Source organism: Xiphophorus hellerii, chromosome 9 (genome assembly GCF_003331165.1).
Source record: "Xiphophorus hellerii strain 12219 chromosome 9, Xiphophorus_hellerii-4.1, whole genome shotgun sequence".
NCBI lineage: Eukaryota > Metazoa > Chordata > Actinopteri > Cyprinodontiformes > Poeciliidae > Xiphophorus > Xiphophorus hellerii.
Window position 1 is genome coordinate 30,870,105 of NC_045680.1, and position 14,656 is coordinate 30,884,760.

A 14,656-nucleotide genomic window follows, 5' to 3' on the forward strand; every position below is an offset into this window, starting at 1 on the left:
CAGCATAACTTTAAGAATCGACCTGGAAGCGTCTGACCAGCAGACCGGAATCTGTTCGCTGCTCAGTTTATTGAAGGAGTTTAAACTTCTGCTCACCCTCTATAGAGTCGGTTTGAATCAAATCAGTTTAATTTTCTGTTTTCTTCAGAGGCTGACTCAGCATTAATCTAAACATGACGGGTCATAAAACAAACAGGAAGGTGAGAAGATCAACTTCCTGCTGCTTCCAAGACTGTGTGAGTAAACTGCTGTTGTTGAAAGATTCAATGAATGATGGAAAATCAGGATAAACGATTAAAATGTTAAATGTTTACATGCTGAAGACAAACAGCTTAAAACAAGAAAATTGAAAAATATTTAGCTAATATTCTACCATGACTGATAACAAGGCTAAAATGATGAATCATTATGAATCAATTATTGAAATAGTCAAATAATTTGGTAATTGATAATCGCTAGCTGGTGTATACACTCAAAAAAGGCAATTTGCTGAAAGAATAACACAGAGCATAAATTAAGACAAAAATATAGATATTTTGCATTTGAGATAAAAAACAACTTATTTGTCTGTAATTATGTTTTCACAAAAACCTGGTTCAAATTCACTAAATGAATGTTATGTTATTCTATTTTAGGCAAAAAAATATATATAATTTTCTTATTTAAAAAGAAAATTAATTGTTTGCATCTTTTAATGTATTTTTGATATTGCTTAAATGAAAAATATGCCTACTTTTTTATCCGATTAATCGATTAATCACAAGACCAATCGATTACTAACATAATCATTTAGTGGGAAAATCTTCAGACATTTAAAGTGAAAGTTCCTTTCCAGGAAAATGAAACCAGAATAATTGGACTGGAGACGACTAACCTTCAGCTGAATGATGGTTTTATTTTTGATTAGATCCAGATGAATTCATTAGCCTGAATACTAGTGATGGTGAGATGAAGCCTCATGAGGCATTGAACCACTTGAGCCAACTGGTTCAGAAAGGGTTCATTTCTTGAGGCTTCATGTGCACACGAAACCACCTACTGGCCAGGTGTATAATCACAGCCAGCTGTATCTTAACACATGTGATGCATTGAATTTTTGTCTATTATGGCTCTTGGGAATGACTTCACAAAAGGTGTAGGACGAAATCATTTGTCTACATAAATTATGTATACACATATGTGTATAATAAAATATTGTTTGAATGTATTCTCTGTGTGTAATTATTCCCAAAATAGTAGTGTCATGTGATATGGCATGTTGTGTAATAATGTTTTTCTGTGACTCTAGAAAAATGGCCTGGGCTTAATCAGGCAGAGGACAGTGAAAGTGCTTGTGGAACTAGGGAGGGGGTAGTGAATAGGCTAATGCTTGTGTAACTTGGATGATTTCATGCATTTTTATTAAGAAACAACAATTTCTCCACAGTTTTTGGTTTCAAACGATTTCTCTTTTTTGACACTACATGGATGAGGTGTTATTATTGTACCCCAACTCCTTGGAGCACAATAAACACCTCACCTTTACAGAAAATAAGAAACAGTGAAAAATACAGTTCCTCATAAGCAAACCTAATGCATCTGCAAATGTTCAGTTCACCTTACCTTGTTAGGGCTTATCAAATCGAAATGTTCCCACATAGGGGAAATCCTCCTCTTTCTCGCCGGCTCCATCCTACTCCTATCCTGTCCTCACGCTCCTAAATCTCCTTTCTATCTATCTGTCCTAAACTCTCCAAACACCAAACTAACTGTCTCAAACTAAATAACCACTATCCAAACTCTGCTATCCAAACTATCAAAACTCTATCCACTCTCTCAACTGACTGCAACTCGCCTACAACAACCCACATGTTGAATGGAACCTGTGGGGTTTCTAAAGCTGTCAAACCCCGCGCCAACATCTGGGCCACTTCCCGAAGCAGTCACGTGGTACAGCCGGGCAGCGAGGCTTCGGACGTCATCGTTTTCGGCTCCTCCCCTAAATGAAGCAAGCCTCGATACGCGCTTTACGGAAACGCCCCCTCCATTACTCGACACACGCCTCGAAGCCTCGGCACATCACGTAACATCACTACTGAATACCTTTAACAGTCTTATTTTGAAAGTCTTCATAATGTTTTCTGGACACTACAGTATCAATATTTTCTGCTTTTTCATTAAAAACAGATTACACTGCAAAAACAAAATCTAAGCAGTAAATTTTTGTCTACTTCTAGTTCTGTGGCTTTTTAGTGCAAATACTTTTACACTTGAAATAAGACAAAATTAGCTTATAATTAACTTTTCTGTGTCAACAATTCCTTAATATTGATGACAAAGTACAACTGATTATTTCACTTATAACAATATATTTTTTCCATGTTATAAATGAAATAATCTGTTGAACTTTTTCATCAATATTAACAAATTATTAACTTAAAACAAGCTCCTATATCTTTGTGAAAATTTACTTGTAGGTTAGTTTTGTCTTTAAGGTTCAATAAAGAATTTGCACTAAAATGCAGATACAAATGTATTGGTTAGATTTAGTTTTTGCAGTGCAGTCTATGAAAAAATCCTTATTTATGTAATTTAATTATAATTTTCATGTTTTTTTGAGTCATTTCTGAAGCTTTTTGCTGAATCTGAGCCTGAAAATCTTAACAATCTGCAGAATAAAATCAATTAGAGGTTTTTTAAAAAAAATATCTGAATACTTTGTGTTGGAGTTGCAAGTAAAAGTACTTGATTACTTCCAGTGTGAGTGTTCTGTGCTCTGATTGGCTGACGGCGGCGTGTTTCCTGGGCGGTGTGCCAAGCTCGGCTGGCCTCCAAGCGCTCCGGCCGACCTCATAATGAGATAATGATGACAATATGGCTGAACTGCGGCGCGCGCTGGACTTCTGCCACCTTCCCGTCTCTCGCTCAGTGTTCGGGTCTCTCTGTGTCTGACTGATTCGCAGCAGCAGCGCGGGAAACTCTGGAGGAAGATCTGCAGATGTGAAACTTCTCCACATTTTAGCGGTGAGTTCAGAGGAAAAAACTTCCTGTTCCTTTAAGTCAAGATTCATTTAGTTTCTCTCTGAACTTCAGATTTACAGCAGCTGCTTTTGGTCTAAATGTTACATTTAATGTTCAAACTGAGCTTCTCTCTGTTAATTTGTGTTCAGTTTGTCATAACAGTAGCTAATTATCCTAGAAAATTTAAAATTAATCCAGGCAATGTTCATAATTTGAAAGATACATTTAAAATAGTTTTTTTAATTTTTTTTAATTTTACTTAGAAAATTTTGTAAAAAAAAAAAAAAATAATAATTTTAATATTTACACAGTAAAAGTTGTCTCACAGTTTCAGGTGTTTTAATGAGAAAATATTTAATGTTGTAATAACCAGAAACATTTAAAAGGACAGTTTGGACTTTTTTTAAATTAACATAAGTCATTAATCTGTTATGTTTAACATTTTTAAAAATTTCCCAACAGTGTTAAAAATTATTAAAATATTTTCATACTTTGCTCTAATTGGGGCCTGCCATGCAAAGCAATGGCAGGAACCTATTGCTATTGTCGGAGAAAGTGTTTCTTTCTTCTTCTTTATTTTTCTTCCGTAACCGTTAATGCGGCTCATACCGCTGGGTGCACACCTACAAATGAGGTATCAAAACGTGCAGAAAATTCACGCCATTCCAGCTATTACTTCTGGTGGGATTTGGGCTTAACGTGGCGACATAATTTGCAAAAAACTACGAAAAAAAACCCATTATAAGTCAATGGGAAAAATCCTGGAAATACCCTATTTTTGAGGATTTTCTGTGTCGTCACAAATTCACCTAGAAATGCCATTCAAATTTCATTTTGTAGATACGTCTGTGATCTCTTCGAAAGTGAAGACGGCTCGTCGATACCAGTTACGGTTTGTCCACAATTTGTCTCTAAGCGACCCAAAGTTTCTCATTTTTCCTAAAGTTAGAGTGCGTCTCTGGCTGCTTAGAGTGAGAGATGAAGACAACTTTTTCAACCCAAATCATTTTTGAAATCGCCATCACGCCCACAAATATCGCACGATTAGTATCAAAATCGGTCCTCACATTGATACGCCTGTCTGCTCCGGTAAAATGTTTTCGAAATTTATCTAGACCGTACGGTTTTCTGTCACGGTGCTTCAGAGCAAAGTCATGCGACAGGATTTTCTGAGGCTCTCAGGCTCTTTCACTAACACTTCACACCTTGGTGTGAAACTTATTTAACATAGCAACGGATCTCAAGAGGCTATTGGCTGCTGGTTTGGACTACAAATACGCATCATTGTAGTTCTATCTATCCTCAGTTGAAACAGATCAGGGCTGAGAACTGGCCTTTAGAACTACGTGCTGCTATGGGCTGTATATAACTGATTTAACTCAGTAACTGTTACACATGGGATTAGTTTTGAACTTTAAAATGAAGCTTAACAAAAATTTCACAATAAAAGCCTTGAATATTTTTACATCATGTAATTGCTCTTTTTGGCTTTATTTGACTTTTTCATCCAAAGCACTGTTACACATGGTATTAGTTTGGCCCTTTGAAATGAAGCTTAACAAAAATTTCAAAATAAAAGCCTTGAATATTTTTACGTCAGAAAATTGCTCTTTTGAGCTTTATATAACTGATTTAACCCAGCAATTGTTACACATGGGATTAGTGTGGCAATTTAAAATTAAGCTTGATGAAAATTTCAAAATAAAAGCCTTGAATATTTTTACATCAGGTAATTGCTGTTTTTGGCTTTATTTGACTTTTTCATCCAAAGCACTGTTACACATGGTATTAGTTTGGCCCTTTGAAATGAAGCATACTGAAAATTTCAAAATAAAAGCCTTGAATATTTTTACATCATGTAATTGCTCTTTTTGGCTTTATTTGACTTTTTCATCCAAAGCACTGTTACACATGGTATTAGTTTGGCCCTTTGAAATGAAGCATACTGAAAATTTCAAAATAAAAGCCTTGAATATTTTTACATCAACTACTTGCGTTTTCAGCATTATATAACTGATTTAACCCAATGACTATTACACATGGGATTAAAATAGACTGTTTTGCATGAGCAGCAGATAGATCCTCTATTGCACATGTGTCAAACTCAAGGCCCGCGGGCCACATGTGGCCCGCTACGTCATTTTATGTGGCCCTCTCCCCCCTACCACCGTTTTACAGCCCCATTGATTGACTTAAAATAGGTTTTGAGCACGAATTGACTACAAACTACATATCCCATAATGCCTTCCGATTCTTACCAACCAACATTACGGCTTCTCGCCACTAGAGTGCAGCAGAGTCACCTCAAGCTGATTATTAATTTTCCCAGCGAATAAAACTGAAACATCGACAAGCTAACAAGCTAAAGAGCGAAGTCCCGTGATGTTTCAATCGAGGACTTTTACCGTCTACTGCCCCCTGATTTGATGCCACAGCTTCGACTCCATGCAGCTCGTGTTTTGTCCACGTTTGGAAGCACCTATCTGTGCGAACAGATGTTTTCAATAATGACTTTAAACAAGACCAAGCACAGATCGCGCATTACTGACGAAAACCTAGACGCCGTTTTGCGGATTGCCACAGAATAGAACTAAAACCAGACATCGACGAACTGACCAGGGGAAAACGGTGCCTGACATCCGGCCAGAAAACATTGGTAAGCACGAACAAACTACATTTAAATAGAATGAATGTAAAACCAAAACTCAGTATACTGGAATATGCATATAGTTTATTGATTTTGCTTGTGTTTTGTGTTTATTTACAGAACACAACACAATGAGGATGTGTGTGAGTTGGTGACAGGGTGAAGATGGATCAGCGTTGTGTTCAAGGACAGGCAACATCACCTCATTGTTTTGTTCTTATGTGAAATGCATGTTCGTTGTGTCATAAATAACGAAAAAGTTTTGTGAATGAAGTTGAGAGTTAATATCAAAACTTGTTTTTTATTATTTGTCTGCTTATCTTCAAAGCAGACAAAGAATAATTTTCCCAGCGAATAAAACTGAAACATCGACAAGCTAACGAGCTATAGAGCGAAGTTTAGCTGAGCAGTTTAAAAATACTGAGCATATTTTTAAACTACTCAGTTTAAAAATACTGTAATTTTTAAACTGAGCAGTAATTTTACATCCATGCAAACTCAAATGTAATATTTAAAACTTGAATACATAAAATCAGTTATTTAACAATATGAGGTGTTGTTTAAAAATAAAAAAGATAGCAATTTCTTTTTATTGCAGAGACATTAGATTCTTAAATTTATGGTATTCTTTAAATGTTGTAATTTTGGTTCATTGTAAACTTTACCTGTAAAAAGTTTGTAGAAATCTTTAACATAAGGTCAATATATATTTTTAAACTGTAATATGTTGTGTGTGTGCGTTATTGAAAATTTATATTTGTGACAATCATTAGGTAAATGCTAATGAACTGCCTTCCTGCAGTTTATGAGCATTGAACTGTTACTAAACAGTTCAATGCAAGGTTCATTAGCGTTAGCATTTTAGCTTCAATAAGCTATTAGCTATTTATTTTACTTTTTAGCAATGTTTAGTATACTGAATGGAGTAAATCAATTACAGAAAATATCCTAGTGATTTCCCACATGCTGATGAAAGCAATGACGCTAACATTAGCGTTTCTGCTGATTTTAGCTGATATACTTACTTTATAATACTGAATGGTGCACGTCCGCCTTACTTAACGTTCTTGCGATTCTCCGCGTGCCACTGATTACGTTGCGGCGTTCTTTAGCGTCGACGCCGATTTGTGGCGTGACGACGCCGGGACGAGCGCGCCTTGGCAGGCCCCGGCTAAATTTCTTCCGAAATTTTCTAGTTTCTATATGTCAGTTTATTAATTATAAATCAGTTTCTGCCCAATTTTTTTCTATTTCAACTTAAATATGAAATAATTCAGACAAAGCTTATTGAGTGGAACTTAAATCTTCTTTTTATTAGCAGTAACTTTTTATCAAACACAGGTTCATATCGTAACATTTTCTCTCTGAAATATAATTTATTTCTCCTGCTCATGCAGCGCAGGCTAACAAAAGGAGGCCTGTGACCTCTGACCTTTCTGGAGCCAATCAGATAAATGCTTTGTTTAACTTTACAACAGGACTTTATAAGCATCCAATAAGAAAATATAAAAAAAACAGATTTTTTTTTTTGTCTTTGAAAGAATAGAATATGGAGACATTTTGATGTAGAAAAACATTTCCTTCTTGAATACACTTAGCTTTATTTTCTGTAACTATTCCTCTTCTTTTACATTTAGTGCCACAAAAAAACTAAATTCATTCACACAGAAGTCAACATTAACATGGCAAAAGAACCCACTGAACCAGAACCAGCAACAGAACCAGAACTCACAGGACTACAGCGACCAGAATGCATCGTGATTCAGGCAGGAACCAAACAGGAACTAAAACAACAATAAACATCAGACTTTACATCATATATGAGTAATCTCCTGGGTTTCAAAACAAAATGGCAGAAAGGAAACGTTCGTTTTGAAAACGTTTTCGCCCGTCCTCCGTCACAGTGCCGCCGTTTGAGATACTGCATTTCCCAGCATGCCCCTGGCTCCTCCGCTCACAAGGACACACCTCCCTCCATCGGGGATGGAAGGACGTCATGAGGTGATGAAGACAACACAAAGTTTGGGGTTTTTCTGATGAAAGGCGTCACCACAAGGTGGCGCTGTTTCGCAGTCATTAAAAATTCAGCACCAGTGGGGGGAGGGGGACCGGGGGGGGGAGAAAAAGGCCATTTATATATTTGTACATTTGTATTTTTCGCAGGACATTCGGTTTTACTTTTTATTTACAACAAAACGACAAAATTTAGAAAATAAGAAGGAAGCTCCGCCCCTTTAAATCATCCGCCAGCTGCTGGTGGCGCAGCCCAAACCCGACTCCAAAGAAGCATCCAATAAAAAAGTTTAGCAAGTCTTTGGCAGGTTTTCAGGAAGGAAAGGCCGTCGACTGGGAAGGGCGTTCGCTGCTGCAGGGCTGGACGGTTTATACTCCGATTATTAACGATGAAGATCAGTCAGAGCTGAGCCACAAACAGTTTACTAAGTCTGAGCATCTCAACCAGAAAACTGCAATGCAAACTTTTATCGCATCATAAGAGTCACATGATGAACAACTGGATGTTGCTACTGGAGGAAACGACAAAGAAGACAACAGGAAGTGTCCATTTAATGGAATTGAAGTAGGGTTTGTCAACGTTAGAATATCAACATTTTACTGACATTTGTAGTGGAAACGCAGCTAAACTGGAAACTGGCCTTAAAATTGTGCTAATTGAAATTAAGAAAATTTATTTGTTTAATTGGAAACATCAATTTCTAGAAAACTCCCGTTTTTTGCGCCAAGGTGAGGTTGTTTTTCTACTGTATCGAAATTAATGTATTTCGCAAAACTGCAATGGAAACACTTTCTTCGCATCATTTGAGCCACATGATCATCAGCCAGATGTTACTACTGGCGGAAACGACAAAGAAGATGACAGGAAGTGTCCATTTAATAAAATTTTGAAATTGTATTTTTTCAACATTAGCAGAATATTGACATTTTGCTGACATTTGTAATGAAAACAGTTACTGAGAGCAACACACCTTTCAGCCCGTTATGGCTGACTGATGTGACTCATGAATATTTGAGTAACTTTGTGGTTTTGCATTGATTTTGTTGCCGGTGGAAACTGTGTCTCGCTGCGACTGCAACCATCAGTGATTGAAACATGGCCGACTCTGGGTCAAACCGTTCCTAGTGATGAAAGCAGGAGACGTTTCAGTCTCTGATGGGTTCCTCAGGCTGAAGCTGGACTCCACTGACCACCAAGCTGCACAGGTAGAACTGAACCCCGGATCCAAAAATAACACATTTATCTAAATTACGACTCATTATTTATTTAAACATTGCTTCAATTTATCTCTCTTATTGCTGTAATTTTTAATTATTGCAGATTAAAACAAAAAGACTTCATGTATCAGGGAGAAACTTCCGTATTTTGGTAAAGTTTTCCAGACCTAGATCCAGTTTGTTAAAGCTGCAGTGTCTAATGTGGCCACCAGATGGCACTGCTCATCTCTAGTGAAACCTTTAAACTGTTTTTAGCTGTTAGATGTTTAAGGAAATTAACATGCATAGTTTAAAAAATTCTATTTTTTATTACTTCATAAATGTATTAAAATCAAACAAATTTTTTTTAAGCATAATTAATCACTAAGTCTTATTTGTGTAACAAAAGTATTATTTTGGGAGAGATTTCAGCATAGAAAGTGTAAATTTGGTTAAATTTCCCTTAAGGTTCAGGTAAATAAATGAAGTTTCCAGTTAAAAAAAACACAGACTAGTTGGAGAAAGTTTGACTTTCCCATTACAGGTGACCTAGTATAACCCTAGGACAAATCTATGGATAAAATAAAATATGTTCTTTACATTTTCTGCACAAAATCATTCTTAGATGATAAGATTTTAGCTGTCTTGTCTCTTTAAATCCAAATAAGCTGCTGCTGGCGACGCCCCCAACTCAACGCACCCACATGTGAAAATGACTGCAAAATTATACAACCGTACATCTTTGAAAAGCAGAAGTGGAGCCTCTGCACAACCAACTAGAATGCATCAAGTGGTTTCTGGATGGTAAGTCAACAAAAAAACACTTTGTCTTTTCCAGCAGCCATTGTACAGCATTAAACCAGCTGGAGCTCCCTTTGGATTGCTAGGTAATGGGCGTAACTCAGCTGGGGTTGCTAGGTAACGGCGAAATGCCCATCAAATGTAACTCAAAGTTCCAGAGGTTTTTGAAACGGCTCATTTTCTAGACACCAAAAAACATAAACTTATTGCCACAAAACTCCTGGCTGATTTTTTTAAGCGCTTAAAACTGTTTCTAGAAATTGTTGAGACTCAAATGGAAGCATTAAAACATGCAAAATGTGAATTTTACATAATAGATGCCCTTTAAGGTTTTTGTAAGATTTAGTCAGTCTTAATGGAAAAGAGTGAAACATATCAACGTTTCAAAATGTATTGTATTTTAGGAGAGTAACGACTTGTATGTCCTTAGCGGGGCTTATAGAACGGATGTACAAAACTTTGGCATCAACTTGAAAATGAACAAAATGATATTTTCAAAAATGAATGGATTTTTTTTAAAGAGTTTCCTGAAATGCATAAAATCCAGCCAGCTGTGAACATGGAGGTCAGTGGAGCCTCAGCGTTCAGATCTGAAACAGAGTTTTTGCTTTTTTAAAAGAAAAGTTTTTAAAAACTCCAGACGCAGTTCCTCCCGCTGCCGGTCTCCGACTCCTCATCCACGTCCAGAAAAAGGTCAGAGGTCAGGGAGCGGGAGCTGCGCTCGCTCCCCAAATCTGTCCCGGCAGCAGCAGGAGGGAGAGGAGGAGGTGCTACGAGGAGGCGAGGAGCAGGATGAGGAGGAGGGAGAGCAATATGGCGGACGGCAGAGCCAGGCTGCTGCCGCCGGTGGTGTCGTCCGTCAGGAAGGGCTCTGGAGATTCATAGATGGAGTCGTCTGAAAGAGAGGCCAGAAAAACATTTTATTTAAATTAACGACGCACCGACCCACCGACTGCACCTCTGATACCGATATCTGAGGGTTAGTATCGACTAACACAGAAAATCAGAGCTGAAGTGACTCAAAACGCTTCTTTTTTTAAATAAAGTTTTCCATTTATTCATAACTCTACACCAGTACAGTACAACTAAATACAACAAATAGCTTCACCAGGTTGGTAAAACACGTAAAAGCAACTTTAATCTGTTCAGTCGGTGCAGATAGGAGTAAATGTAAAAACAAAAAAGAAATTGAAACTGACAAAAACCATAAATTGACTATCTTGGTCAAACATGTAAATATAAACGACAACAAACCTTTTAAACGGTTCATAAACTGCAAATAGGAATTTGAAATAAAGCACAAATCATAGAATTAGAGTGAATAGATCTGCCCTTATGGATTGGAAACACAGTCACAGATACCTAATATAGAATCTTGTTCAATATAATGAATATAAAGATTCAGGTATTAATATCTAATTAAATCAGGTCCTGAACCATCAGCTGCAGCCTTCCAGACGATTCTGTTGAAGTCATTTTATTATTTCAAGTTATTCTTTCTTCCAATTCTACAGTTTTCATATCAGAATGATAAAAAATAGACAATTAATTTGATCAAACCAAGTGTAGAAAAACAGATTAAATAGTTTTACAAGCAACAAATGAGCTAGCATCAGCACAGCTGTAAGGATTATAACTATAAACTATACTCTTATTAGGCTACGTTCACAATGTGCAATTATTACAAACAAATCATTCATTATGGATGTCCATGTTTATCAATCAATCAATCAATCAAATTTTATTTGTATAGCACATTTCAGCAGCAAGACATTTCAAAGTGCTTTACATCATTACAAACACAGAATCACAATGCAATATAGAATCAATCATTAAGTCAAGTTACATCAATAAATTTGTAATTGATTACATTTCAAATACAATCCTAAACAGGTGGGTTTAGACGCCTCCTCGTAGCACCTCCACCTCCTTCGTCTATCTGTTTATGAATGATGTCCGTCTAGATCTGCTTTCCTGCTTAGCTTTGTTGAGTCTTAAAGGTACAGCATCCAACTTTCTGTTAAACTTCTATTGTGCTAATTTTGTAAACTTTCAGTTGAACAAAGTTCGATGTCTGGTGAAGTTTTGGTTAACTGTTAAAAATTCTTCAGGTTGTTTAACATTTATGTTCATGCTCTTATTTTGAAGTCTGTTTATGCAGCAGTTCCATTTCCTCTCCTCTTGTTCTCCACTGTTGCTAACTTAGTGACTTTTTAGACCTGTGTAGCAACAAATGTGGCGACTTTTCTGTGTTATTTTCGACCAGTAAACAGCAGTCACACTGGCCGATGTTTATGTCGAGTCCTTCACACATGGTGGGAGTCAACATGGATGAATTTAGCGCTTTAGCAGGAGCTAAATGCTATTTTGATGCAGCGTTCTAGCGTTAGTGGACCTAATGTTTAGAATTGGTGCTATTGGGTTAGCGCAGCTAGCTTCTTAGCTAACGGTGCTGACCGCTTGATATAATTAACTTCTATCAGTATCTGCTTCCTGCTTTCACTGAACATTCATGTTTTCTAGTCGCAGGTTCGGGTTCTGATTTGTTATATAAAAATGACCCGAGTCAGGCAGAACCGAGCCTTGGTACCGTCAGGTAGCCGATGTGAGCTGTTTTATTCCTCGCTGTGTCTGCATAGCTGTGTATTTCCTGAACTGCAGAGATGTTGGGTATGTTAAGTAGCTGAGTGACTGACAGGCCCAGCCGGCGCTCTTGTGTAAGTCACAGTAATGAGTCTTAAAGCCGTCATCTGCTCCCACAAAGTGGAGATGTGAAAAATACACATGAATAAGATTAGCATCGTCCAGCGGAGGAGAGAGAAAGTTTCTTTACAGCAGGAGAAGCAAGTATTTAACACAAACACGCTTCTAACGGGCTAAATTCACACCAGATGTTGGTAACAACCCAAGTAATCCTCTTCACGTGTAAATAAGTGAAAACGATATGGGGTAAGTACTGATATTTTAGTCAATACTTTGAAAAGCCTCGGCTGGTAGAAACAGGTTCAAGATGTCTCCAGTGTGGAGAAACCAGTTTAAATCTTTGTTGGGTTTGATTTTATCTTCATTTTGCCACAATTAAAGGTTCTGGAAACCTTTAATTGTGGCAACTTTTTTCAAATCTTTTTTTCAGTTTTAACTTTTTGGCCACAGTTTTGCTCCATAGATATTTGCTGAAGCATGAAAATGAATGAAGTTTGTCAAGTTTAGGTTAAAATTTCTTATGAAATTATTGTTTTATCATAAATTATGTGAATAATAAAAGCATGTTGGGCATAAAGTGCTAAATGAATCGTTTTTAATAAGTGAGTTTTGTTTCTGACTCGTTGTTTTTAGCCTTTTAGCTCCTGCAGAATCAGATCTGGACCTTTAGAACATGAAGTCAAAGGTTTAAAACGAGACTCACTGCTCGGTTTGACGTAGATTTTCAGCTTCAGGCACGGCTTCCCAGCCAGGTTGGGATGTGGAGACGCTGCAGAGGAAACACAAAGGAAACCAGTTTAAAGCCTTCACATCACAATGGAAACCAGTTTAAAGCCTTCACATCACAATGGAAACCAGTTTAAAGCCTTCACATCACAATGGAAACCAGTTTAAAGCCTTCACATCATAATGGAAACCAGTTTAATATATATATATATATATATATATAAATATATACAGTATATATATATATACTGTATATGTATATATATATATACATATATATATATATATATATACACATGTATTTATTTATATATATATATACATGTATTGAGAGAAGGGAAGACATATATATATATATATGGATATCTATATATAGATTTATATATATTTATATATATATATATATGTATATATATATATAGAAGTGGCTGATATCAGTAAATCCTACCAATGGCTGGAAAAAGCTGGACTCAAGGACAGCACAGAGGCCCTCATCCTGGCCGCCCAGGAACAGGCCCTAAACACCAGAGCAATAGAGGCCCAGATCTACCACACCAGACAAGACCCAAGGTGTAGGTTGTGCAAGGAGGCCCCGGAGACAGTCCAGCACATAACAGCAGGGTGCAAGATACTGGCAGGGAAAGCGTACATGGAACGACATAACCAAGTTGCAGGCATAGTGTACAGAAACATCTGTGCAGAATATGGACTGGAAACCCCGAGATCAAAGTGGGAAACACCCCCAAAGGTGGCGGAGAACGCCAGAGCTAAGATCCTGTGGGACTTCCAGATCCAGACAGACAAAATGGTAATGGCGAACCAACCAGACATTGTCGTAGTGGATAAACAACAGAGGAAAGCCGTTGTGATAGATGTAGCAATACCAAGCGACTGCAACATCAGGAAAAAGGAGCACGAGAAACTAGAGAAATACCAGGGCCTCAGGGAGGAACTGGAGAGGGCCTGGAAGGTGAAGACCACAGTGGTGCCTGTGGTCATCGGGGCCCTCGGGGCAGTCACCCCCAAACTGGACCAATGGCTACAACAGATCCCAGGAACAACATCAGACATCTCAGTCCAGAAGTGTGCAGTCCTTGGCACAGCCAAGATACTGCGCAGAACCCTCAAGCTCCCAGGCCTCTGGTAGAGGACCCGAGCTCAGAGGATAAGAACCACCCGCGGTGGGTGAGAAGGGAATTTTTTTTTATAGATAGATAGATATCTTTGTCTATATATATAATTAAATTTAGATATATATATCTTTCCCAGAAAGATAAATAGTTTTCAAATTTTTTCCAATTTGTATAGTTTAGATTTCTAAAAGCCTCTTTTTGTTCCATGTTGTTTACATTTTCTTTTTCCAAATCTCCCTTTAATTAATAAATGTGGTTTTCTTATTTTCTGTTTAGAATTAGAAATAAAAATCTTACAGTGGATGAACATGAGTCCTGATGTTGTTGAACGTGGGGGAAGCCGGAGCACCCGGAGTGAACCCACACCTGCACGGAGAGACGCTTCCCACCGTGCAGTCCTGGCTTTTTAATATTCAAATGTCCAATTAACAACAAC

The 14,656-nt window shown here is 37.4% G+C and overlaps 1 protein-coding gene across 1 annotated transcript in view; it reads right to left on the minus strand.

The window, feature by feature from the left end:
• Window positions 1-10,035: 10,035 nt before the first annotated feature.
• The window catches only part of LOC116726429 (ephrin-A2-like), a 109,337-nt gene continuing 104,716 nt past the window's right edge, over window positions 10,036-14,656 (minus strand). The window contains exons 3-4 of the mRNA XM_032573154.1: window positions 13,065-13,130; window positions 10,036-10,553 (exon numbers count right to left, since the gene is read on the minus strand). Of these exons, the coding sequence (XP_032429045.1) occupies window positions 10,429-10,553; window positions 13,065-13,130 (191 nt within the window). The 3' untranslated portion in view covers window positions 10,036-10,428. The remainder of the gene's footprint in view (window positions 10,554-13,064; window positions 13,131-14,656) is intronic.